General features: G+C 40.6%; 1 protein-coding gene across 2 annotated transcripts in view; it reads left to right on the top strand.

Moving 5' to 3' along the window:
• The window catches only part of LOC119375938 (exocyst complex component 2), a 56,281-nt gene extending 28,681 nt beyond the window's left edge, over positions 1 to 27,600 (top strand). The window contains exons 15-27 of one of the 2 annotated variants that reach the window (XM_037645966.2): positions 4,293 to 4,480; positions 17,878 to 17,999; positions 18,091 to 18,164; positions 19,852 to 19,935; positions 20,068 to 20,198; positions 20,577 to 20,661; positions 20,723 to 20,839; positions 21,859 to 22,000; positions 23,236 to 23,291; positions 25,028 to 25,150; positions 27,085 to 27,146; positions 27,221 to 27,280; positions 27,371 to 27,600. In XM_037645966.2, coding sequence (XP_037501894.1) covers positions 4,293 to 4,480; positions 17,878 to 17,999; positions 18,091 to 18,164; positions 19,852 to 19,935; positions 20,068 to 20,198; positions 20,577 to 20,661; positions 20,723 to 20,839; positions 21,859 to 22,000; positions 23,236 to 23,291; positions 25,028 to 25,150; positions 27,085 to 27,146; positions 27,221 to 27,280; positions 27,371 to 27,458 — 1,332 coding nt within the window. In that variant the 3' untranslated portion in view covers positions 27,459 to 27,600. The remainder of the gene's footprint in view (positions 1 to 4,292; positions 4,481 to 17,877; positions 18,000 to 18,090; positions 18,165 to 19,851; positions 19,936 to 20,067; positions 20,199 to 20,576; positions 20,662 to 20,722; positions 20,840 to 21,858; positions 22,001 to 23,235; positions 23,292 to 25,027; positions 25,151 to 27,084; positions 27,147 to 27,220; positions 27,281 to 27,370) is intronic. The other variant, XM_049410836.1, reaches the window with a different exon arrangement.
• Positions 27,601 to 27,859: the final 259 nt, after the last annotated feature.

Here is a 27,859-nt window from a genome sequence, read left to right as displayed (position 1 = left end):
TAGGAAAATGATTTTCCGTATAAATGTTGCAAAGGCTCTTTTCTATATTTGACATTGTTTTCAAGTTTCTGTTTGTAATAGCAAAGGTGCCAAGGCGCCTCAAACTTAGGATCCTTTTTTGATTTCGGCCGTGTTTGCCATTTTTTCACATTTTCTTCTTTTTGAGGACAGCATAAAAAAAGCATGGATGTAATTCACAGTAATGCGTATTAAAACCAGCAAAAGAAATTTTCGACACATCATTTATAGTTCGCGCTAAATTCGGCCGTGAAATCTGAAAACATTGCAGTGAGCAAAAACAAGAGGCCCGCACCGCCACCTTCAAATAATTTTTTGGCGCGCTTGGAGCGTTTCTTGGAAATAAAATTTTCGGTTCCGTGCACTTTGAATGTGCCCACATAAGATATAAAAAACCCAGGCAAAACAAAAATTGCGACCGGACAGGCATGTTCGATCTCTCGTGGAATCACCCAGCATGGTATTTAACGAGAAGCCGCTGTTGCGAGGCTAATTACTTGGAGAGTATATGCATCGAGGCCCTTGTGTGCATATGTCCTTTAGAGACAGAAGTGCTGTTGTCGACAATCGTACTTCTCAGTAACATCCCTTTGCTTTATTTATTTTGCACTCATAGGGACATTTTACTAGCAATTGCGATAACATTAGTACTTATATATTTTACATACATTGTTGCAATTATCTTTTAGGCCCCTATACAGCCACCATTGCACCTCTTTTAGTGTCATTAGTCACATCACTCCTTACCTATCCCACAATTTCATGGTGCACTTTGGCCAGACCTGGCCCTTCCGTGGCTAAACAATACTCATTAAAATTAAATATGTAATTAAAGGACTATACTTTGCTAGTCTTTGTTTCAAGGAAGTGCCAGTGACATATTAAAGAAAACGTAGCTCTTACTGCTCCAATCGGTGGCAAATAACATGCAGCTATGCAGAGAGACTCTTGTCTCTGTCTGTTGAAAATCGTTTTCTGAATGGAAGGCAGGTGTCACAAAAACGTATTTCAGATTGTCTCTCATCTGTGCAAAAAATATCCTTCGAAGCTTGCTTCTGTGTGATTTACAGAAAATTGATAAATTTTGGTTCTGAATGATGAAAGTTCTTTTTCCATTACCCAAATACAACACCAACCACTGAAGAGACTGTTGTCAAATTTTACTGTACATGTACACAAATAGTAGATCCAGTTTATTGAGAACCTTACAGTAACAGTGATGGTGCCACTGATGCTGAAAAATTATCCTGGTGTGTCCCTATAATTGCTAGTGCTATAATATTTGCAAAATGGTAAGTTTGTTATGTGCAAGAATCAGAATCATTTTTATTTCAACATCAGACTCCGAAAAATACAGATGTTGAGGGCTGTGAGCTAAAAGCCACAAAATGGCTTGACGAGGTCCACGGTCCCTTGAACTTGGCACCAACAGAGGGAAACATGAACGCAGAGCAGCATGTATAGACTATTATCCCTCTCCCCAAAAAAATACAAGAAAAAGAATCACATGTTACATAAAAAATGTACATGTTATCACATAAAGCAATACAATTGTACATGAGAAACGCATTTTAACATACAATGTAACACTGTTTTAATACAATGCAGCACATACAGTGTAACCCTGCTGCAAGTAATGAAACAAAAAAGAATCGCATGTTTCATAAAAAATGTACATGTTATCACATATAACGTAATGCAATTGTACATGAGAAACGCATTTTAACATACAATGTAACACTGTTTTAATACAATGCAGCACATACAGTGTAACGCTGCTGTAAGTAATGAAATGTATGTTGTTATCATAATACGCACAAAAATGGAAGTTAATAATGAATAAAAAAATGTGAACAATCATAACGACAAAAAATATATAGTATGTGATAATAACACCCCGCCCACCCCTTCCTCTTAAACGAAAAGTTTGCAAGCTTTTTCCTCGTGAACAAGAAAATGCACAAGCTAATGTACATTGTTTAAATGGTAGGGCAATAAGTGACATAACATCTGTTTACCATAATTAGTTTGAGTGCGCAGAAGTTCTCATTCTTCAGTAAGGCAAGTTATGCATAGTTTTTAATTTGCTTTTAGACAAGAAAGGTTGCGTAAGAAGTTATTCTTCCAGGCAACACTAGCATGATAGCGTTTAGACAGCGTCTTTTCATAGAGCAATGTAAACAGAACTAAGTTCGAAAATCGTTGGCGCAAAACAAGAACGTGGACAAAGAAGTAGCACGGACAAGCGCTTGTGCACTTGTCCGTGTTACTTCTTCGTCCACGTTCTTGTTTTGCGCCAACGATTTTCTAACCAGCTATGCACCAACTAGCCCGACAGCATGCGTTATTGGAACTAAGTTCAATTGAAAAAAGAATATTTCAGCGTGATCGTTATGTGACGCGTCCATGACGGCACGGATCGCTTTCTGTCATTTGAAGATTTCTGATGTTTGCCTGTGTTGTCGTACCCCACACTAAGTTGCAATACTTTATATGCAATGCAAATAGGCTGTTATAAATAAGAAGCTTAATATCTTTTGGTAAATAGTATTTGCATTTATTGAGTATACCACAAACCCGGGAAATTTCACCTGCGATTAGTTCAGTGTGCTTATTCTGAGACATGTGTTCCTCAAAGAAAACACCAAGACTCTTTACGGAAGGTACTATTTCAATAGGTGAATTTTCTTAGTATAAGCGCAATGATTGCTCAGTCTTGGCATTCTTTACAATGCCTGTCACATTTATAATATTTGGCTTTGGAAATTTGGGCTTTGCTTAAAAATATATTCTGCTCTTTCTTTGCATTATTCAAGAAATGACTAGTGGTGCCTGTCTAGTATAGTAATACTATGGTGTCTAATTTGTCAGTCTTTTGCTGTGCTATACTGTTACACCAGGACAAAAAAACGAATGACCAGACACACATGTTCGTGATATAGTTTTTTGTTCTAGTGTAACAGCCTAACACAGCAAAGGAAGAATGCCATACCAATTAGCCCCCATCGAAGCCTTATTGTCTGATTTGCTTGGTTTGGGTAGCTTTCGGACAGCTAACAAACATATCTTGTACTGGAAATTGTAAAATGTTTTGTGAAAAAGCTGCTTTGAATTAACAACTGCATTAAAGCAGCTGCATATCTCTCTGACTAATAGAAAAATCCAGAACAAGTTGGAAAATCCTCCCACTATCCTCTGACAGAGCTTCCATGGAAAAGAAACATGATGCAGCAGCTCTCCGACTACTCGGAACAGCTGCTTGGTTCAATCAAATGCAGAATAGTCTTTTGGATAGTCATGGGTAGCCCATGCCAACAAATAAAAGCAGCAGTGTGTAAAAGAACAGTAAAGCCATCAGGTTACTAAGACTATCATGAAGCTAAGAATGTATGTTCAAGCATGATGACAGAAGAGTCATTGGGAATGATGAGGTCATTTGTGTATGAGAAAGCAAGAACAAGACATGTACAAACTCTGGCTAAGGCAAAGCTTACAGTTCTACATCTTCACCGTCTTTAGAAATAGGGAAGGTTTCATCGTCACAGGATAGCGCGCACTAACAACGGGGACAAAGGGAGAAGAACACGACAACACAAGTGCTGCACAAACAGTAGTGCTTGTATTGTCGTGTTCTTCTCCCTTTGTCCCCGTCGTAAGTGCGCGCTATCCTGTGACGATGAATACATACCAACTCGCCCAGTTTTCTGCTTTGTTATGGGAAGGTTTCATCATACTGAGGGTTAGTAGGCACACACATTGTGAGATGGTTGAAGCAGAAAGATTGGAGGCTCTTATGGCGGTTTGCTAACCTTGGCTTGTTTATGGTGCCGGTGACACTGGGTCAGCCTGGGCTAAGCACCCTTATGCCATGTGTCATATGTGGATTATGGGGAGGAGCTCGATATGGTGCTGTGCGTAGGTGGGAGCCTGCAGTAACATTAGGCTGAGACCTTAGCAGGCTGCTTTCCTGCGAACAGCCTTTTGAGACGTTGCCATTTCTATGCTGCTTTGCCAAATAGCACAAGCTTCCTTCAGAGGCTGTGCTGAGTCTTGCATGTACATTCTTTGTTGTCTATTCACGCATAGACAACAATCTGTTTTTACACACATGACATTAACAGCATGCAGTGGAAAGATTACCTCACTTTTAATTGGGTGCTTTTTTCGTTGTTGTTGTTGTTCTGTTGGCAATGATTTTTCTGTTGTTTTATCATTACTAAGAACATTTTTCTAGCATTCATGCAGCCATGGTTCAAAGTATAGGTGTTGCGCAGGATATGCTGGGACGACTTGTAGCCAAGCTGTGCTGGGAAGTGCGCGTTGCACTACTACCACCATCACACCGCTCATTGGCTGCTGGCTCCCTTGTTGAGGAGTCTGAAGGGTCCAAGAGCATTTGGCCAGGCCACACTCAAGGAGAACGTCTTGGTCCATGGTTGCCTCAGTGCCTTCGCTGCATACGGTATGTATTATACAACAGAGCTAGGATCTTTATGGCAAGAAGTCTTTGTTTTGTGTTGCTTGTTAGTTGATTGAAATCTCAGTATTGAAAATTGGTTTGAACTGCCTCTGTCACTACTTTTAAGGACAGCATTGTTGCTTTTGAGCAGGGCCATATAAACTAGTGAAGGCCAGAACCAGCTTCTGTGGCAGTCACACAGGCCACACTTTAGTGAGAAATATTTCACGTTTTGCTTGTGAAGATGAAGTCTGCTCGGTGTCATCACACTTGTTGCTGTGCTCAGCACGTGTTGTATACCATGTTGATCATTGAAAGAAAGAAGGTCGTTCTTGTTTAAAGTTTCAAAGAACATCTGCTCACAGATGCATAGGGGCTTCCAGAGAGAGATGCCATATCAATTATTATTTCACACCTGTGTTTACAAAGGAAGGTTACTTAAATGTGCCTTCGCCACCAGTAGTTACTCAGTACATGAGGTCAATAAATGTTGCATCGAAGGGAATTGCATTATTAATCAACAAATTAAAAATATCAACTTCGGCTCTTAAGGCAACAGCAGTCATATAAAGTCTGTAATCCTCTTGTATATCTTCCAGGGGTCCTTATCTATGAATGAAATCACATACAATTTGAAAATCAGTAAAGTAATTCTAGTTTATAAATCTGGAGATAAAAGCAGGATTTGTAATTATCGCCCAATACTGCTAACAAACATTGCATGTAAGTTGCTCGAACATATCATCGTTTGAGATGTAACCAGCCATTTAGGATCTAATTCTTATTCAGGAACTGACACATGCTCATAAAAGGCTTCTTATGCAAGACACAAATAGAATGTACTGATGATCTATTACATAAAATTGACAAAAAATTTGACTGACTGACTGCATACTCATTGGCTTTTTGAAGCATATCACCATGTCACCCTTTATTGCCTAATATAAAAGCTTTCATCACTTCACTTAGATTTCTTAATTACCTCCTGGCCCGAAACTGTATTTCCTCAAAGATTTCACGGCGACCGGTGACACTTCATCTTCCATTACTGTCTTCGGTCCTCTATTGCTCCTCATATTCATTAATGGCTTGCAATCCCAAATAATGTCAACAATTAGATTGTCTGCCGATGACTGTGCTGTACAAAAAAATTAATTCAAGCGGGGATCATAGAGCACTTCAAAGTGACTTCGACTACATATTGTGTTGGTATGCATCATGGAAATTGAGTTTAAGGGGGGACGTGGCTTTCGGTACCAACTTTCTTATTTCTTCATGGATTTTGATGAAAATTGGCACATTTATTTGAAATGTTGTTTTAATGCTACTGTAGAAATTTCATGAATATATCTTTACAACTTTTTGATTTACAATATATTTCACCTTCTGCTCTTGTTCAGAGTCTGACTCGCTTAAAAAATGCGATAGGAAACTCGTTCAAAGTGCTATGCATTCTAAGATGTCTGATTGCGGGCGTGACATTCTTAGATTTTTTTATTTGCAACAAAATTTTTTTTAGTTTTCCTTTTTCATGAGGTGACTGCGCAACAGGCATCGAGGCTTTGTGCAACTCGTCAAATAGCTAATTATCAAAACGCCATACTGAAAAAGCAAGAATGTCACGCCCTGAACTGTGCTTCAAGGAATATAGAACAAAAAACGGAACTGAAATAGACCCAGCGGTCAGTGAGAAATCAGCGGAACAAGCGAAGCAGGAAGCAAGAAAAGTCGTTTTGAGAAAACGGCTTTTAAAGTTGTACCAACGATATTACTTCATCAAAAGGCACTGGGGTCGTAATCTGTTGAGTCCTTCGTAATGTGGACTTTCTTGAGTGCCCTGTCTTTAGTTTGAGGTGCCTTGCTTCTCTAAAACACAAGAAGATTGTGATCTTTAAGGTGTTTTATAAGGTTGGACCTCCTGCACATGTGGCCTTTCATCGGTTGTGCCTTTGTTTTCTTTCTTTTTTCTTAAAATCCTTTTCTGATATACAAAGAACATGTAGCATGAATTTTAAACGAAGTTATGAAGTGGTGTAATAGACATGACAAAAAACAAGATATTGTAATTCAAGTAGGTCATGTACTATGATGATTTGCCAGCTTTCTTGTATTCATGCTCTCATTAACATAATTAACAGTCTTGATTGCAATTGATCATTGAATCATTTTTATAGGATACTAAAAGCGGCTCTCATCATGGCAACCTATCACTTCCTCCTAAATAACAGGCAGTTATGGCCAAGACATTGGTGGAATAGGAATTCCTTAGCAGTTTATTCAAGACGCGAACTGGGCAGATATGAATTCATCTTCCTGTTTCACTCGTCAAGCTAATTTGTAAACCTCGCCTGCGATGCGCTTCATCATTCACCCGGTCGCGGACACGGTTTTCTGCGAGGCTTTTATTTTTTCAGATGATTCATGAGCGCTTACGGCGATACCAAGCACGGCCCCAAGCGCGCCTAAATTGCATCAACAGTGCTTTATTTCACCTCTAAGTGCTCGGCCGCATAGTCCGGGAAGTCAGCACGCGATGTGCTGGGTGGCGGCATTCGGTGACGATGCGCAATATGCCTAGGTGCGGTGACGAAAAATAGGCGCGCAACGTGTTTGGCCTCGCATTGCGGGACGCCGACGCGCGCCCGCTGCGCGACGAGCTTGGCCGTGGGGTCCGCTGCCGATGCGTAAAATGACCATCCGCTGTACCGAGAAGCCGGCGGGGGAAGCGCTTCGTTCCTTGCGAAGAAGCACACTGCCGCGAGTCCGCTAACGCGTTGCTCTTGCCCGCAAAGTTCGAGGTTCGTCTCGCGTGCCGACGCCGTGAGCGGAGTTAGGCCTAGTGACGACTCCGAGCAGTAGACGCGCCGGCCGCGGTGCCCGATGTTTCAAAGTTCGTAAGTCGTCCTGCGATCATCTTCGTCACGACGTCCGAAGTGCGCATAAGCAGAACCTCCAACCACGGATCCGACGAGTCAACGCTAGAAAGTCGGTCCGAGACGCGCGTTTGCGATGTTCGCTACGAGTGCGGCGCGCCATCGTAATCCCACCGAGCTTCCGCTAGTAGCTCCAAACTAAAACGTAGTTCTTGTTCAAAGTTATCGTCGAGCCGTGAACACAGAGCGATTGCGAACACGCAACGAAGTAGCGCGACTTTCGACAGCCGTGAGCTCGAGACGCACACGAGCTGCGGACGATCTCCCGGAGCGAGCATCGGACCAATGGCGAGGCGCGCTGGGGCAACATGGCGGACGCGGCCAATCGGAGGGCTCGAAACGACCTTCGAACATTTGCTTTTTGTGCGCTTGTTTTCGAAGGGAGGAGCCAGCTGCGGCGGGGAATTTGAAGACGGAGAAATGCGCTTTCCGATGAGCCCAAGATATCGGCGCCCGGTGGCGTCGTTGCGGAGCTATGATTTTTTGAAAATCAGTGTTTTTTTTTGCGATTTCCCCAATAATTTTCGCCACCTCGGTAGGCGCAACAATTTTTTTATAGCACTTCTACGCGGTTTTCGGTGAAGATATTTTGGAATCGGATATAAAAAGGGCTACAGAAACTGAAAATGTGATTTTCAAAAAATCGATTTTTTTGCCATTTTTCGCGATACGAAAGCCGCGTCCCCCCTTAAATACTAAAAAATGTAGTAATGGGGGGGGGGGGGGCCTTTAGCTGCAAGTGCTTGAATTTCTTCTTCACTTATTCTCTGAAGGACAATGGTCAGAAAATGTTACCCACTTTCTGGCCATTCCAGACAGAAACTATTTCGCCACTACTATTGGGTGCCGTGAAAAAAAAAAGCGCAAGAAAAACAACTTCTATGATATTTATCTTTGCTGTAAATTTTTATGGCTATCTTTCATCGATATTTGGGCAGCTTGTGGAGGCACTCAAAGCACTCTCCTGGGTACTGTTTTGGGTTATTGCTGCAAGTTCTACTGAAGAACGCAATTTTCTTTCTGCTTAGGCCAAGGAGCTTCTAGATGAAATGAGGGTTTTCATCCAGTCTTCACATTCGAAATGAGCACAGTGACTGTGCATCTGAGCGTGAGCACTCGCGCTACTTTCAGGCTGCTTGATCAGATTCTGGCAGTACTGCCAGCGTTGTTGCTCTTTCTATTCCTGCTTCAGCTGCTGCATCTGCAGCTGAAGGGGCAAAGTCTGGGAATTCATTCGTGTAGACTCTTCATTCGATAGTAGATGGTTGCATATTTTTGTTGCCTTGTGAATCACCATCTCCATTGCCGCTGTCTGCTTTGTTGCTGGCTTCAGTTGAACCACTATCTCCATCATCTGATGGAGGCACACAATTGTTTTCCTAACTGAAATTGCCTTCACTTTTGATAAAAGCTTTGCATTAATCACCATAGAAGATCAGAAAGTGTCCATACTTGACAGCAAGTGGTGCGCCGCTGAGAGCAATTGAATGTTCCAAGCTTCCAAGCCAAGCAAGCGCTGCACTCTAGTGTAAAAAAAGCATACCTCAAGTAAAAGAAGTTCATTCAATCTTCAAGAGATAGCTCTTCAGACATAGAAAGAATGTGCGCACAACACATTACCGTATTTACACTATTGTAGGTCGACCCATTTTATCTAAATTTGAAATCCAAAGTTGGGGGGTCGGCTTACAATCGAAACAGAAACTGGTAGTGCGAGTTACGGCAGGACAAACAATAAATTTTTATTTTATTTTTTTATTTATTGAATACTGCAGACCAAGAACTGGTCCAAGCAGGACAGGTACAAGAGGCAGGATATAATCAAAAACACATGTGATAACATATGAATATATCACGAGAAATAGAATCGAAACACCTACTAACAGAACGCATAAAAGATATCATGGCAAAAATATTACATTAAATGGATACATAACACAAATTAACAGTGCATGTTTCAGCTCTAAGCAACAGAAAATTGGCTAAGATCAGTTAGGCAGTTCCACTCTGATACAGTACGCGGAAAAAAGGAAAACTGAAACGCGTTAGTTTTAGCAAAATACGGGGTTAAAGAATGGGCGTGATGATGGCGTGTATGCCTAGTGGACAGAGGAGATACATATGCATGCGGGTCAAGGGCTAACTTATGATTAACAAGAAGATAAAGAAAGTTAAGCCGGTTTCTTTTTCGCCAGAATTCAAGTGTTTCGACGTTGTTAGCAGTCATGAGTTCAGTCGGTGAGTCTGTAATTTTAAACTTAGAATAAGCAAACCTAACAGCTTTTCTTTGTACTGCTTCCAGTTTTCTAATGTTACATTTAGTAAAGAGGTCCCATACAACACAAGAGTATTCTAGTTTTGGTCTTATGTATGTAAAGTAACTAAGTAGTTTTATGTTAGAAGGAGAATTTCTAAGTTTATGTTTCAGGAAACACAGCTTACGGAAGGCAGCAGAACATTCGTTGTCTATGTGTAAGTTCCAAGATAGGTCATTAGTTATTGTTACGCCTAGATATTTGTAGTTATTAACCTGTTGTAATGATGATGAGCCGAGGTTATAAGTAAAATGAAGAGGTGTTTTTGAACGTGTTACACAAAGATAAAGAGTTTTTTGTGCGTTAAGTGCCATACCATTGTCATTACACCAGTTTAGTATGTTATTAAGACTTAAGTTCAGGTTCTGTTGATCATTAGAACAGGTAATTTGACGAAAGAGCACGCAATCATCCGCGAACAGTCTTATTTGAGTTCCTGGTAGTACTGCGTTAACAATGTCGTTTACATAAATTAAAAATAATAGCGGCCACAGAACACTACCCTGTGGCACGCCTGATGTTACAGGAAGAGAGCTCGAATTGTTCCCATCTACTGAAACAAACTGTGAACGTTCTGTTAAATAGTGTTGAATCCAGGCAATGAATATGTCGGGTAGATTGATGTCCCTGAGTTTTGTAATTAGTTTGTCATGAATAACTTTGTCAAACGCCTTACTAAAATCAAGGAATATGACGTCCATTTGACCATTTTTATCCAGAGTTTCTGCAAATGAATGAACCACTGAGACTAACTGAGTTACAGTTGAATATCCTTTTCTAAAGCCATGCTGAAAATTAGTTAGTATAGAGTTTTGTTCGAGGAATTCCACAACGCGCTTAGATATTTCATGTTCAAGCATTTTACATATTGGTGACGTTAATGAGATGGGACGGTAGTTTTCTACGAGTAAATGGTTGCCTTTCTTAAACACGGGAACAACCCGAGCCCTCTTCCAATCACTGGGTAGTTTAGCACTCAACAGCGAACATCGAAAGAGCACAATCATAAAGTGAGCAATACTTTCTGCATAACGGCGAAGAAAAACATTAAGGATATTATCTGGACCACAAGATGATTTAGTTTTCAACTTCAAGATCATTGCAAGAACACCAGAGTATGAGATAAAGTCCACCTCATTAGGTTGAAACATTTTTTGCTGAGGCGTATTAAGACTCGCCTTAGCAAACACGCTATGGAAAAATTTGTTAAAATGTTCCGCCATGAGCTTCAGATCATTGACACTGTGGCATGGTTACCACATTACATTTGTGTTCCGGCTCTACACTCAAACCTCATTATAACAAAGTCGCATCTGCCACGAAAATAACTTCGTTATATCTGAAAATTCGTTATAAACGCTTATTTGTAACACTGTAGCTATGACAAGACTATTCTTCATTTACATCGTTATTACCGATAATTCGTTATATCTGTGTTCGTTATAATGAGGTTTGAGTGTACCTGTAACATATGCCATATTTTCTCGCATATAAGTATGCATCCTAATGTAATATTAATAGCATAGTTGAAGGTGTTAGCTCTCCCATTAAATTATTTGCAGATGACTGCGTAGTGTTTAGGGAAATAAAATCACATAAGGATGCTGAAACTTTGCAAAGAGATTTGTGCAGAGTATCACTATGGTGTCAAAGCTGGAAAATGAGTCTAAACATCCGGAAATGTTGCTGCATGTCTTTCACCAACCGGATTCATAAATTAGAGACAAGTTTCGACATTAAAAATTCAATAATTAGCATTGAGTCTCATAAGTATTTGGGCGTCTATTTTTCTGACAATTTTAAGTGGACTAAGTGCGTATAAATGAGTGTGACAAAGGCATGTAGAATGTTATATTTTGTACGCAGGAAGTTTAAGCAAGCTTCACAAACCGTGAAACAGACACTCTGCATTATGTATGTACGATCCATTCTAGATTATACTCATGTAATCTTGGATCCTCATCCGCAATACCTAATCTACAGAGTGGAAAAAGTTCAAAATCAAGTGGCCAGATGTGTAAGTAACAACTATAATTCCTTTGCAAGTATTACAGAAATAAAATGAACTTTGGGATGGGAGCCACTAATGGTAAGAAGGCAGAATCTGCGGCTTAAATTTTTTCATAGTATTTACTAGAGCTGTGCGAATAGCAAAATTTTGGGTGCGAGCGAATTCGAATATTGAAGTGTAAGTGCAAATCGAATTGAACATTTTTCTAATATTTCAGAATATTTCTCTAATATTTTTCTAATGCTTCGAAGTGAAATTGCAGAAAAGAAAGTTGGAGAGGATTCTTAAGCATATTCTTATGAGATAGCAACATGAAAGTGTTCTTTTCGCTAGGTTGATGAAGCGCTGGTGGGGTGGTGTTTCATAGTTGTCTTATCAAGAATGAGGCAATGTAGAGGCCGAATTGTATTTACGTACATGATTTGGTGCAACCAAAGTGTTGCCGACAACACTTTACACGTGATAGGCAAAGATGTCATTTACTCAGCCTTTCCTCCTCTTTCAACTTCTGTGGATGCCCAACTGATGTGGCGGACAAGGGTCTGCTCCCTTCAAGTCCGGAGTTCCGAATCTGCCTCGCAGAAGTCGATATATAAGAACATCTGAAATTTTGAATGCTAAAAAGCTTCGGCGTCCAATTTTTCGAACTTTCTGCCCAAATCTCAGGTCCAAAACAGCATTAATTGAGCGCCCCCCAGCTCTGCCACATCTTTCATCTCCATGTTAGAACCAGCGTTTTCTTGAGTTTATACATTTGCGACCGTAGCGCAGCTTGAAAGGCAGCTTTGCTGCAATAAGGGTTGTGATGAGGTGAAGCATATTGAAACTCTAGGGATCACTTCTGATCGGACTTTGTCCCTTGGCTAAGTTAGACCGTAATGAAGCTTGAAAGGCAGCTTTGCCGCGATATGAGAGTGTAATGAGGTGAAGCATATTGAAAATCTAGGGACCACTTTCAATCGGACGTTGACTGTCTCTTGGCTAAGTTCGACTGTAACGGAGCTAGAAAGGCCACTTTGCCGCAATACGAGAGTGTAATGATGTGAAGCATATTGCAACTCTGAAGAGGTTACTTTCAATCGGACATCGACTCTATTTGTCTTTGGGAAGTTCAAATTGTTAGAATAGTAAAATTCCAGTGCGAATCAAATCGAACAGAACACTATTAGAAAAATATTCGAAATTTCAAATATTCGCACACCCCTAGTATTTACTATAATAGAAATGCCATTAACCCCCATGAATATCTCTTAGCACCGACGTACGTCTCAATTCGACAAGATAATTCACAGAAAATATTAGAATACCTGTACAAAGCTCACACTTTTGGTGGTTTGTTCCTTGTAAAAGCAATACAAGAATGGAATCATCTCCCAGACGATATCTTGAATGAAACTGATAGTGAACTTATTTTTTTTTTCTTCCCTGTGACCAGTGCTGGGCAGTATCGAAGATACATGTATCTTAGATACTATCTTAGATACTCTTTGGGTATTTTCTATCTGTATCACGATACGTCTCACAAGACGAGTATCTGTATCTGTATTTCCGATACATTCGATAATGTATCGTGTATTTTAAGGTACAAGATACTGCTATCGCAACACAACCCTACGCAACAATAATCGCTGGCCAAACTCCGCTCCTCAAGTTGGCCCCACTAAGCCATCTGAATAAAACTAAGGGCTGTGAAGTAATTTTAATCTTTCCGCCAGAGTCCTCCAGTGAGCGCAGAAGATGAGCAGAGTCACATGCCAGCGCTCGCGCAGTTTCGACAGAAACAAGCGCGCGGACGCCTACGCCCAGCCCAAGTACACTGTTTTCTGGATTTTTTTTCTTTTTAGTTGCGCTAATGCCATGCCACTTGCTCTTAGCCACTGTCCTGCGCCGCGCAGTCCAATGCGTGCGGCGTCTATCGCGCAAGTTCTGATGTTGATATAGTGTCGTTGTTGAAGATTCTCTTGTGTTTGCTTCATAACGAAATCTGATGCTCGCAAGAATGAGGTTGCTTTGCGTCTCGTGGCTTTTACATATCAGCGATTTGAAGGATCTCGTTGATTTAAGTTTGACTTACATGAATGGCCCTATATGTAAATAACATTCTAACAACTCTATCACCACTGGTACTGATGCTATATCTAATAGAGCAAGCATTTACCTAACAGAATATATCTTGGCATAACATACTTTTTCCTTCCTGTTATCTTATTCAAATAATTTATGAAATCCTAATCTGATTGTTAGCACAAGTGTTTTCTTAGCTCTCCTTTTGCATCGCATACATTACATAGGTCTATGTACTGTTTTCTTCCGGTCTGGTCACTCCAGTATGTCTTTTGTAACAGGCTACCAAAATAAGATCTCTGCTTTATTATTTTAACTGTCTGCATTATTTCTACTACTGTTTACACATTTACACGTTGCCAAGGTGATTTTGAAAACAAATATATAATTATGTGGGCGTGCCTTGAGTATACAGTACAAAACATTCTGCTTACCCCTTAGAAAAATAGCGAAATTGAGTTCGCGTTATAATAATATAAATTATAAGGAGCCATCATAAGGATGTTTGGAAGTGGATTCGATAAACATTGTTATACCGAATGCTCCGTTTTTCTCATGAGCGTCCCAACGAGCCGTTTCAGGCAATTTTCCATAGGCACTGAATTTTCTATTGTCTCACCTTAGCAAGTGAGTTGACGATGCTTCATGCTTAATTGGCATAGCTATTAAGGGTGCCGTGTGTATTTTGTTTCTTTACTCATTCAGTGTGAATTTTTGATACGGAACTGCCTTTCTATTTTTGCTTATATTTGTTTTGCTGTTTTAGGCCTTCCTAAATTTTTTTTTTTACTGCTCACGCTCAGCAGCTGCTGGCAGCGGGCAGTTGCAGCCGAGGCTTGGCGGAATAAAGATGGTTGCTAGTCTGTCTTAGCCTCATCCCTGAGGGGTTTCTGGGCCAGCCGCTGCCACGAAACCCCACAACTATTACTAATCGCCACGTAATTGGAGCTATACGTGGCAAGAGCGCGAATAGCAGCAGTGTGTTGTGACGCTTTGTGCAACTATACAATACGTCCGAGACGTTTCTGGGTTGCACATATTCTCTCGTTGAAGAAAAATCGCTGAAGGGTTGCACCTTAGTGAGTATATCAACAAAGAATCATTTACGCCAGCAAATAAGTAGAATATGAAAAGTCATTGCAGGTTTACGTCCTCTACTTATACACCAGGGGTCTCAAACTCACCTTATAGCAAACGGGCTGCAGCCACTAAATGCTGTCCCGCAAGGGCCATTGCAGTGAAGTGAAGAAGGTTGAAGAGGTGGGGGGGGGGAGAAGTGGCTTGAACAAGATGACAACAGCCAACGTTGCTATTTGAAGATAAGCCTTTCCCATATCTCATATATGTATAGGCCATTTCTGAATTGGATTTGGAGTCAGGATTCGAGCAACATCGATGCCGATCTATAGAATGACTGATATCTGGACGCGGATTCAGAAATATAGAGTTTTTGTTCCACGGTTATGTTTCAACACATGGTGACCCCATGTCCTCACCAAAATAATGCTTGAGACAAGTCATGTCTGTGTAGGTCGTGCACGTACTTCTTAAGAAAATGAAAACAAATGGGACGAAGACAATCATATGTGCGGCCCGAGCTGCTGAGAGGTTCGCGGGCCGCGTGTTTGAGACCCCTGGTATACATAATGTCACAAAAAAAATACCGAAAACAAAACAAAACAAATGTCACTAGCAGCGTTGTTGCTGATGTACACCTGTCCGGTGATCCGGTATTGCGCAAACGGTCTTTTATGGACAAGGTAAGAGTCCACACCAGTATTTGCGCCGTTGTGCGAAGGCATCCTATTAAAGTCTTTGTGATTAGATGGTAATAACCCTCTAGGTGGTCGGCAAGCTGGGGCAGCGACTCCCATCAATTGCAAAAATGACAAAGAAGAACCGCTGTCAGCGAAGTGTATACAGAGCTGTGCTGTTAAGAAGGTAAAACAAACCCCAATAACTTGTTTTGGAAGGAAACTAATGTACTTTGAGAATTAAAGGCAAAACTTGATATACAACAGACATTTCACTCAAATGAAGCAATGTTGATCACAGTTAAGAAATATTCAAGCAGACATTTTCATGCATAGGCGTTTGCTGCTACATTATATGGATCTATTATAACAAATTTGCGAATGTATCGAAGTATCTTAAGATACAATTGCCAAGTATCGTATCGGATACAATTATTGCGACAGTATCTTGTATCTGTATCTCAAATACTTTTTGCCCGAGTATCTTCTATCATATCACGATACAATTTCAAAGTATCTTTGCCCAGCCCTGCCTGTGACAATGCCCACATTATTACTGTCAATAGGAATGGTTTATTATCCCGAAGTGTTCTGATGTTTAAAATGTATGATTGTGATGTTGTTTTTTATATTTTGTGTAATTCATCATAATTTGTGCATTACTGTTTTTCTTTGAAGTATCTTGTGTATTGTTGTACCTATTTCTAAATGTGTTATGTTGTGGCCATGTCCACCTACCCCAACGAAATACCTTATGGCAATGTAGGTGAAGTGTAAATAAAAAAAAAAAACCCGCACTCTCAGCAACAATTCGTGGAAAATTTTCTAAAAATGATCTCTGTGTACCCTCCGCGGTGGTCTAGTAGTTATGGAGCTTGACTGCTGAGCCGCAGGTCGCGGGATTGAATCCCGGCCACAGCAGCTACATTTTTGATGGAGGCAAAAATGCTTGGGCCCGTATGCTTAGATTTAGGTGCACATTAAAGAACCCCAGGTGGTCAAAATTTCTGGAACCCTCCACTCTCATAATCATATCGTCTTATAGCGTCTCTCATAATCATATCGTGGTTTTGGGATGGTAAACCCCAACAGTTATTATTCTCTCTGTGCATTGCCGCGAAGCTAGCTGCCCTGCATAGCTGTGGAGCACTGCCGTGAAGCCACCTTTGCATACCGGTATTTGCATTTTTTCGTTTGACTTTACAAAACACATTGCGAGGCTAGTTGGTTCTTACTTAAAATATTCTAGCGCTACTTTTTACGTGGAAAGGACAGAGAAATGCGTTAGAGGATGGGTTCTGACTCCAACTATGAAGTCAATCAATGTGTGATCAGGCCAGCAACTGCGTAATTAAATTTCTTATGAAATGCACTCAGACCTTTTTTTTGCCCCTGTGCTACTTTTGGGGGGTCGGGGGGGAGGGGGGATCGGCCTACATTGTAGTCAACTTACAATCGTGGAAATATGGTATGAAAACATGCGCAATTCGACCACGGAAAAGCTTGTGTGGCAGTGCCCAACAACGAATGATAAATGGTTAAGTACCTAGGTATTCATTTCACATTGAACCTATTGTGGATGGCACACATAGCAAAGGTTTTCAGCTGAAATATGCATCTGCCATCTGGTCACCTCACAAGGATTAATAATTCTTGCCAGATTTCTTGAAGCTGTGCTGCATGCTTCATTGCTTGTGATTACAACAGACACTCTAGTATAAGAAAAATGAAATTATCATTTCTCTTCAATCCAGTCTCGTAGGATTATAGGACTTATCTGGCTACTACACAAAATAATATAAGGTCAGCATCTAGCCACACTGCCACCTAAACAATAGCATATTTTCAACATCCATTTAGCTGAGCACATGCATTTAACAATATTGCTTTGCTTTGTGCTAGTAAAATTTGGAATGGGCTCCAATTCAAGGTAGGTCATTTCACAGCCACTAGTAGCACCAACTGGAGCAAGTCATTAGTATCTCATTCATGACTGGTTTATAGTAATGTTCGATTAGACAAGGGACAGATAAATGAAAGGGCAAAGGCTGGCAGACAAAATTTGGACTGTTAAAACATCCTTGGCTTAAAGATTTATAAGTATGCAGTTAAGCTATTATCATCATGTAACTTCGCATTTTTCTGAGGAAAGCCATTGATCTTACACACTCAATCGAACCTCTTGTAATTCTATGGTGCACAAGAAAATGCCATAATACGTGCACATAAGATGGGGCTAAAGATGCGCTGCGAGGTGATTTATAAGCAAGTATCCCAAAGGTCTGCCCCGCAGATGTTTCATGTAGTCTATGAAAATTTGCAGGAAGTGTTACCTGTCACTTCTGAAGCTGGAAATACCCGAGGAGCACACTGCCCAGGTTCAGCAACTCATTTTTGATCTTCGTGTGCACTCAATGACCTGTCTATTCGGGCAAGCTGCTGAAGGTACCACAGTGTTTTCCACATGAAGCTGATAATGCAAAGACTAATAAAGGCTCAAAACTCACATTGCTTTATGTGTTCTGTGCTTCTCCAGATGTCCGAAATCTGCTCAAATCTGAGGTCTGGCGGCTTGAACAAGATGATCGGTGTGGAGGCACGACACAACTGGTATGTTGTTGGCTGTGTGAAAATATGAGATAGTCTGCTCAGCAACTGCTTGTAATCTGCTGTGTGCATTAAAGAGGCCCTGAACAACCCATTGGGAATCTTAACGAGAAAATACATTTTGTGGATTGAAGACAGACCGATGAACATCTGTGCCAAATCTTGAAGTCTTGCTTTGCGACAAATATTGGTTTGTGTGGAGTTCACAAGCGGAGCATAAAGCTGAAACACCCTGTTTTGAAACAGGGTGATTGTGATTTTGGTTTTTAGACCTTAAGAAGGTGGTTCAGGACTTCTTTAAAGGGAAAGTGTAATATTTATGTTGAAGAGCATGAATTCACTGTTGCAGATGCTTGTGTTGTACATGTTCTCTTTAATTGTTAATTTCATAGAATCTGTTTAATTCATTTTAGTAGCTACCAAGCTCTTGCTTTGCGTTATTCTTTACAGCCTGTGAGCATGGACTGGCAATATAGAATGAAAGTTGTGGAAAGAAACATTACTTTACCGTTACAGTAGGTCATCAAGGATTTAAGTGAGATTAAAATTGGGCTGCTTGAACAGCACCAAATGCATTGGATTCACTGGCCTCCTGCTGGTATTCTTTATTATTTATGAAAAAAATAAAAGTGCAATATCCAGAATCTTGGCAGGGAATGTAGAACAACACGAGACAAACTTGACTAGTGCAGCAGTGTTCAGTTTTTCAAGTGGCACGGACTATTCTGGTTATTGTTGCAAATATTGAAGAGCAGCAATCATTTTTACTGTTATTGTAGTTGGGTTCGCTAGCATCATGCAAGGGCACCTCACAACACTATTTGCCATTTTATTTGCATTAGCAAAATATATATATATATTTAAATGTGACATACCGCAGTTTAATTTTGCACAATTCTTGCCCTGTTCACACTTATTATTAAGAGCAGGGAATCGCAGTGTACATTTGCAAATTTGTGAGCATGGCTATTGTTGGAAAGCATGTTGTCTTGTTCTGCTGCTGTAAAATGGGGATAAGGAAGTACACTGACAAGCTGTAATGTTAGGAAGAAAGGAGGAAGAAACCAATAGAAAGACAGGGAGGTTGGCCAGTTCTCAGACTGGCTGGCTATCCTGCATTGTAATGTTGGCTGACTCTATATTGTGTAGCCTTACTTTTTTTTTTTTTTTTTGATGCAGTCAAGGAATCAGATATCTTGATCGTGCTTTTTTTTCAATTTGGGGCAAACTTGTGAAGCCAGCCAAATTTACACACATAGTTTCATTCATCTTTCATCAATTTTGCCATGCCATCATCCTCCTCCCTCTTCACATCTATATATCTTGTTCCCCCAAACCCTGTCCTTTGTAGGAGGCCAAGGCACTATGCTTTCTGCCATTTTAGTCCCCCCCCCCCTCTCTCTCTCTCTCTCTCTCTCTCTGTTTTCTTTAGCTGGGTTATATGTTTAACTGATGTCCATAGTGCATATCTCATCTAAATGCTGTGTAGCCATATCATCTTGACTCCTGCCAGCTAAGCTCAAAGCATTCCTAGATTTTCTCTTTATATTGTTTCTGGCCCTTCTTTTTTACTAATACAAATTTGCTTTTGTTGACACCAGCAATCTCATGTTCTGTATGAGCTTTATAAAACTAGTAATTTGTATAAAGTTGTGTAGCATTAGTTTATGCAAGTGTGTACATGTTACAGCCTCTTATGTTCGAGAACAGGGTCATTGAGACCCTACAGCTGGTTCGTGAGAACATCCTTGTGTCTGGGCCAAAGGAAATGGAGGTGAGACTTGCAACAAATTTGTAAAAACAGAAAAGATAAGCTTTCTTTACAGTTCCAAACTATTATCTTACTTGTGTGTACAAGTTTACATAAGAAGTATATAACACTTTTGACATTGTTGCCATGCTTTAGGTATTTGAACAAATCAATGTGCAAGGGGCCATCAAGCAACTTGCACAGGGTGTGCTTCTGGCCTTTGTTGAGACGCTGGAAAAATGTGCCTTGAGTCCCGACCGCCTTTCACCTATGATTGACTCTATTGGGTGAGCAGACAAGTGATTTTGCATATTTTCATGGCAGCCTTCTCGATGTGTACATTTTTCTGTACTGTGTCTCGCCATTCCTTCACTTGTTCATCTGGGAGTGGCATAGCATTTAGCTGCATAACTATATCTAAGGTTTCGATCTATTCACAAATCCAGGTCAAATAAATAGATGTAATGCGTTTGAGTGTATACAACCCACTTTGTGATAAGTGCGATAAGTATACACTTTGTGCGATGTAATTTTAGTGTAGAATTGGTTACCTGATTAGAAATCTAGTCATTCTTTTAGTAGTGTAACTTGCAGTTGCAGTATGAGTTTTATTCATTTCAACACACAAGCCAACAGAAAGCACTAGCACTTGTTTCCCTTTTCAGGAGCCCTGTTGAAATAATGCCTCCAGGTCAACGAGCCAAGAACTGGAAACAAAAACGAGAAGACTCTTTGACAACTCCACCATTGGTATGCTTATCATGTTTGCATCCTGGAGGTTTGTAACCCAGTTCCAAAATTGTTCTGACAGGAGAAACGACTGCTCATAGTCCTCAGCAACTGCAGTTTCACATCTCGGGTTGTGATTCCAAGGTTACAAGAGAGCTTCAAGCGACATGGTTACCCTGACATGTCCCCAGTCATAAAGGTAATTTCTTCAAAGATGGAAAGGGCCTGGCAGCCCACTTGCATTCTTATTCAAATGTGTTAAAAATTTTGCTTGGAAACTTGGCATAGAAACTGTAAATATCGGTGTTATTCATTTACTTATTTTTGTTTATTTGAATACATTGAGCGCCCGTAGAGCGTTACAGAAGGGAATGGGGAACATCAAATTCGTACTGGAAAGCACGAAAGCATGTGACATACTCTTCAGTCACAACAGTCACAAAAGCCACAACATGCTCTTCAAGGGCATTTTTAAAGTCGCTCAGATCTTCAAGGAACACAATGAAAATAGAAAAGTAGTCCCAGTCATTACGTTTTTGAAGAATTAAATAATGAAAATGCTGTTTAGTATGACAATGAGGAGCAGGCACTTCATGACAGTGGTTAACATGCAATGATATAAATGAAGAATGGGAAAGCAACTCTTTGCTTATGATAATAAATCTTGGCAAATAAGGCAAGATTTTTTATGCAAAGAAAGTGATAAAAGGTGTGATGCTGTTTCTATTGATGAAACTAGAAAAACTATATTTAAGTGCTGTCTGTAAAACACTATAATGAAAACGTGTGTAGACTTGCTTAGCAAGCCTGTAAGTGGAAGAATTCTGTGCTGCCAGTCTGAATGCAGGAAAAAGAAATAGTACTATTCATTCATCACTACCGTTTTTGTGCTGCACCAAAGATTTCTATAGACCACTCTTTTAACAATTATGAAAGGAATTTTTAGCCACTGCAGTAACTTAGAAGCCATGTCAGGTGTTTTCAAAGAACTTTTTCCCCTTTGGTTGCGCCTGTTTTCTTACACTATGATTCTTCCCCACCGGTTGAGATTTCATCAGACTCCCGAGTTCATGACGTAAGAACTCTGATGACAGAGTAAGTACAGATCAATCTGCGTCAGCAGTTCACTGATCAATTCTGCAAGCATAGTAGGAACTTTGATGCACATGGTTAGAATTCATGATTCTTACTTTTTCTAAATGGTGCAATGCATTTCAGATAGCCCTGTCGAGAGTTATGGAACTCGACAACAAACTGTTTCAAAAGCTTCTTGAAGCCAAGTGTGACCCCATTGTGGGGGCGATTGAGCCCAGTATGTATGCTGGTGCCTTTGACTGGAAGCGGTGTCCTGAACCTATGGGTCTGTATGAGTCTTATCTGACAGCATGTGCTTTATGCTGTACTCTCAGTCTGTTTACCGGTTCCACACAGGCACTTCTGATCACAATCAGGGTCAGTCCGTGTTACCTAGGCTTGATCTGGATTAGGTGCTGCTACACGGTAGCTTTTAATCGGCATCTGTGCATCATGATCTGACTCCCAGATCGTGATTTGGCTGATGTGTGCACCGAACTTGATTCGGATTAGTCTGGACCATGCAGCAGTGACCATTGTTGATCACAATCAAGAAATCTGATTTGGAACGGCCCTGATCATGATGAGAAGTGCCCGTGTGACAGAATTATTAACAGTGTCTCTTAGCAGATGGCAATTTCTGTAGCTGCCATGAGTTAGCATGAAACCAAGGTACAGGCCTCTGAAACACCTCTTCTAAGTACTCATAGAATGACCTCACCATTGGACTACATTGCCTTACAAACATCCTGTTGCAGCAATATCTTGAATCCTTCAAGTATAAACAGGGTGCAACATTGCTATAACACTAGCCCGCAGCTTTTACTAGTACACTAGGCCCGGGGTACAGAGATAATATCGAGGTGGCAAGGAGTCGCCTAAAATTTTTCTTTGAACAAAATTGAAGTCGCATGGATTGAAAAAAGTCTTGATGCATTGCACATTTGACAGAGCAGTGAAAACTAGAATATGGTGCATATCCTTATATGAATACAACCTTTGCGAACTTTCTTTTTTTTTGCACATTGCTTCAACCTATTAAATGCATGCAAGTTCTAGACTAACACTGCCTGAGACCACCGAGGTTTGAAACCTCTCTCGCATCTAGGTTATTCTCCTGGATATGTTGATATAAGCAGTCATAAACTCAAGCCTACATGTATTTGAAAATGGTGCATTTCAAATATATCCTCTGCTTCATTGTTAATTGAGGGCCAAGGCTGCGGGTGTTTTGCTTTAGAAATATGGTGATCTCAATGTGTCATATTTGTACCTGCTTACAAAATGAGCAGATATAGTACATCCTTTTACTGACGGGGGTGGAGGGGGGGTGGGAGGGGGCAATTTGTTTAGCAGTTGGGGGTGGTACAGACTTTTAAGGTTTCTAATATACTAGAGGTACTTATTTCAAAGTTGAATGTAACATCAGACCTCCCGACTGTGGTGACAGTAATGTTTGTGCACATTTATAATGCTGTTGTGACAATTTTTATTGTCTGATTGTGATTCTTTTTTCCTCAGGAGTTAGTCCATACATCAAAGAGGTTCTGATGAATTTGATTGAAGTTCATGCAGAGGTAAGCTTATACACAAATATTGTTCTTTATATCACAGTTGTTGGTTTCATACATTCAGAGATTGAAGGCACTGCAGATCAATTGCAAAAATCTTTGCCTGGATTATCTGAAGCTGAACTGAGGGCTTGATCACTTCAGGCATGAGGACAACATTAAAACTATGGACAAAGTATTTGCCTCTGTGGCGCTTGCTTGTTGGTCAAGATTCTCGATGCGGTTTAAGCAAACTCCTCTTTTTTTCCTTGAGATGAAAGGTGCATTCTGCAGGAACAAAACAAATGTTTCGGCTGTAATTGGAACAGAAAGTCAAGCTAGTTAGTAACGATGCATTATGGAAAAGGTAGCTGTGCAGGCACAGACACAAGTGACACAAGGCATATGTGTCACCTGTTTTTGTTCACTCGTGTCAGTGTCAGCATTCCTGTCTTCTTTTGGTTATAAACACTGTACTCACTGCAGTAGCACATTTTCTATGGCATCACAGTGCTGAGCATAAGGTTACAAGTTTGATTTTTGGCCACTGTGATTGCATTTTGGTTGGGGCAGAATTCAAAATGCTCATGTATCATGTCTTGGATGCATATTACCCCAGGTGATTGCAAACAGTTCAGAGCCCTCTAATATGGCATCCCTAATAACCTTCTGTGAAATTTCAGGACATTACATCTAATAATAGCTTTTTTTATACAAATGGTGTGTTTTCAATTCATCATCAATAATGCAGGCATTTTTGGGCACTCAGACCTTTCTTTTTTAGGTACGAAATGTTGCTGTCTTCAGTAGAACAAGAATATAACAAGTGTTTTGTGTTTTAGATATAACATGTGCTTAAGTATGAAAAAGTTAGGGATGCATTAACTTCAAAATGTAATGCATGGTTCTTTGATGTGTGTGTGTGTGTGTGTGTGTGCGTGCGTGCGTGCGTGCGTGCGCGCGCGTGCGTGCGTGTGTGTGTGTGTGTGTGTGTGTGTGTGTGTGTGTGTGTGTGTGTGTGTGTGTGTGTGTGATTATACATGACACACGTCACCTTATGTGTATGAATAACATATGCTTTGTAAACCTCATGTATCATATCTTCATATAATACCTCTTGAGCACAGTGTGCAGTGATCTAACGGTAGAGAGCAACAGCATTTTGCGTGGTGTGTTGCCAAGTTGTTGCCCAAAGATGATTTCAGCTAGTAAGCATGCTCTTTTGGCCTGTCATTCAGACAGCCGTTGTGCCAATATACGTGCATCCATAGATAAAAGGGATGTTGTAGGTTCGCACCCTATTGGCGCACTGATGTGGCAGCTACGATGTTAGTGCAGTGTGTTGACTGGCATGAGTACTCTGCTTCATTGTTATCGACACAGCTGCACTGCTGCTGGTGTTCATGCCAGAGCTATGGTAGAACCACTATATGATTTAGTCATCTCACAAGGAACACATCCTGCCCTACTCAAGCTTCTCGTGTTTTTTAGGCAGCTTCTCACCATGCTGGAGCGCCAACATCGGGGATACACTAATATCTATGCAAATCATCTATACCCCACTTGATTGTGGCAACGTACATATTTATTCATTGGCCTCTAGCCACTGCCCTGTACAAGATATTTTTTTAACTAGTTAGTGGCTGTGAAAACTACTATGTTTATTGTTTCTCAAACTTTTTCTTTACATTATGTGAGACTTGATGTGTGTTCACAAAACAAGATGGAAAGATGTTCCAGGTGACTTGTTGCTTCCAATACAGGTGTACACTATTTCACCACCACTGGTTGGCCGCATTATGACACCCTTGGCGCAGTGTGTGGCAGAAGAAATAGCTCGTATCTATGAGTGCACAGAGAAGTTTACTAGATACGGAAACATGCAGGTATGTGTTTCACTTGTGTTGGTCCACAGTAAAGCAATGCACAATGCACTACACTTCGTATAGTGGAAAAATGTAGCCTTCCGAAATCGGTAGAAAGAAAGTATATATTTACAACTTTCACTCAGTACCTTGCAGTGTGCATATGTTGGAGGTAGGCAGTCACTGATTTTCACAAAAGCACTATCCTTCACATAGTGACAACTTGAGTAAAGCTTCCAAAATTAAGAAACCACTTAACATGTTGGTCCTGGTACAAAATTTGAAACATGAAACATCATGCTTGTGAATGTCAGCAGTTTTAAATGATAAGCCCGAAAACTGTTTACTAGCACAGTTGAAATCTGAGCTTTTTGGTACATTATCATCGAAGAAAATAGCGCTAGGTGAACACAGATGCAAGAAGATAAACAAAGTTTATTTAATTACAACAACACTAATTACTAGACAAACCGTATTTAACTACAAGCAGCTCAATTGACCTTCCTAGGCTACCCAAGATACAAGCTTCAATTCCTTGCAGATAACAAAAACGTTGGAAGACTTACCTGACACATAACACTGGTTGCAAAACCTTTGCACAGCTGCATGGAAAATTGAGTACTTATGGTCATATCATGTCAGTTATAGTCTTTGTCAAGGTCACGGGAATGCTTGCCATTTTCTTTGCCCCACATTTCACTGTCATCAGTTTTTAGCAGAACTGTCTCGTGTCCACAATCCAGTCCTCTTCCTCAGTCAGCTAGTTGATGTCTCCAAAGCCTGTCCAGCCTTGCCTTTAACGTTTACTGTAAGTAGCAGTTATGAGCTAGGAAATGCACTGCACATGTTTATTCACTCGTTCGTCACGGCTTGCTTCAAGCTGGCAACAAGGTAATGTGAGAACAATATCCAAGGAGGTAGACCAGCGATCAAACTGTCGGCTAAATGTTTTCAAGCCACGTGTTCTGTTATGACATGGCTGCTTCATCCAAGTGAGCAGATAATGCAGTCATACCTCGATATAATGACTGATCATGTATATTGAAGTAACTATAGTATTTGGTTAGCCATGTTTTACTTCAATGGAATAGCCTACCGCTATAACAATATCGAAACTTTGGTATCAAACGGTTTTAGTCAAGCAGGTTTTCATTTGCAGTTGCTTCAAGATATATATTCTGGTAAAAAAAAAATGTGAGATACTGTTTCTAACTAATTGGTTTTAGGCTCCTGATTTTTCAGACTTCCTTTTGGCATTGCCACCTACACCTAGCATTAGAATAATAACCAAATTTTTTTACGCTACATGACGTCTTGGGCATGAACTGTGTGCACGATCTTGCAGGCGGGGTATCCATAAGCAAGGTTAGCATTTTGTCAACTAGTTGGTGGTGGCTGTTAACAAAATGCCATTGGTTAGTCCTAACAGTAAGTCAAGGTATCTTGGCTGGTAACCCGGCTGGTTAAACTGTCATCGCCAAGCCAACATGCCAAGCCCATATGATGGCACAAGCTACACTGTTGCGCATTGACGGCACTGCAAGGCACCTGTAAGCACCGTATTTTTGCATGTATCACCTGTATGAAGCATCTTTTAAATGCAACAGTAAAGTCAGGGTGGGAACTTCTAAATTTCACCTTGAGGAGATGCTTCGTGACAGTGTGCAAGGTTTCGTCTGATATATCTGGAGTTTGATCAGTATTTTCCTAGGGTAGCAGGACATCTTTCTCAATATGCTGTCATAAAGTCTTTAATTATATAAAAAAAAGTTGCATACTCAGGATTTGCAGTGATCGAGTTATGAAAATGGCCGTCATTGGTGTATAGTTCTTCATTTGTACTGGCATAAGTGGTTGCATCTGACTCCCCAAGCTACATCCTAAAACCTAAGTGGGCTGGAAAATGTCCAGGCAGTTCTCATGGTAGCACTCTTTCACAAGGACACTTCTTTCAGGCTACTCTTGATCTTCGAGCACTTGAGGAAGCTGTGGATTTCTACAGGAACCAAAGTACAGGGTATGTTATATGCATAGGATTTTTTTTTTACTTTCTACTTACTCCGGAGCAATAATTGTTTTTTGTACTTCCAGAAATTATTTTATGATATGCAGAAACAAGTTGGACCCTTTTGGTAGCACAAGAGAAAAAGAGTAAGTACGAGCTTATCTTGTGGAAACAATACACCACTTCTCCTTTGCTGAGGTGGTGCTGACAGGCTGCCTTTTTCTGGTCATTTGCAGGTTAGTCGACGAACTTCTCGAAAAATTTCGTGCACAAATGAGGCTTCAGTTGCTCTGCTTCAAGGAAGATGTTGTGGTCAGTGTGTGACATATACCACCGCCATAATTATTTATTTCTTTATTACTGGCAATCAGCGGATGGCCCTAATCGAAGACGTATTCGGAACTTGCGTAATCTTGCGAGTTCAAAGTACATAGCTGCGAAGACGTAAATAAAATATTTTGAATAACGTAAGCCCAGTTCTTGTGTCGTTTGTGTCTTGTGCGCTAACATGCTTACGTTGAGACGCATGCTTTGGGGAAAAAATCTACTACGCATCACCCGTGTCCCCCATTAAAATGTATGAGCTGCCGACTTTGCCAGGCAGTCACGGGGTGTTTGCTGAAGTTGAAATGATGCCCTGAAAGTGAAGCCACACTTCCCCCATTTTTGCATGCAGGCTCACAATAAAAACATTTGCTTACAGGGAAAAAAAGGGGGGGGGGATG

The sequence above is a fragment of the Rhipicephalus sanguineus genome, chromosome 1, assembly GCF_013339695.2.
Source record: "Rhipicephalus sanguineus isolate Rsan-2018 chromosome 1, BIME_Rsan_1.4, whole genome shotgun sequence".
Classification (NCBI taxonomy): domain Eukaryota; kingdom Metazoa; phylum Arthropoda; class Arachnida; order Ixodida; family Ixodidae; genus Rhipicephalus; species Rhipicephalus sanguineus.
Note: the sequence above shows the minus strand (reverse complement) of the source record. Positions and strands in the feature narration are given on the sequence as shown.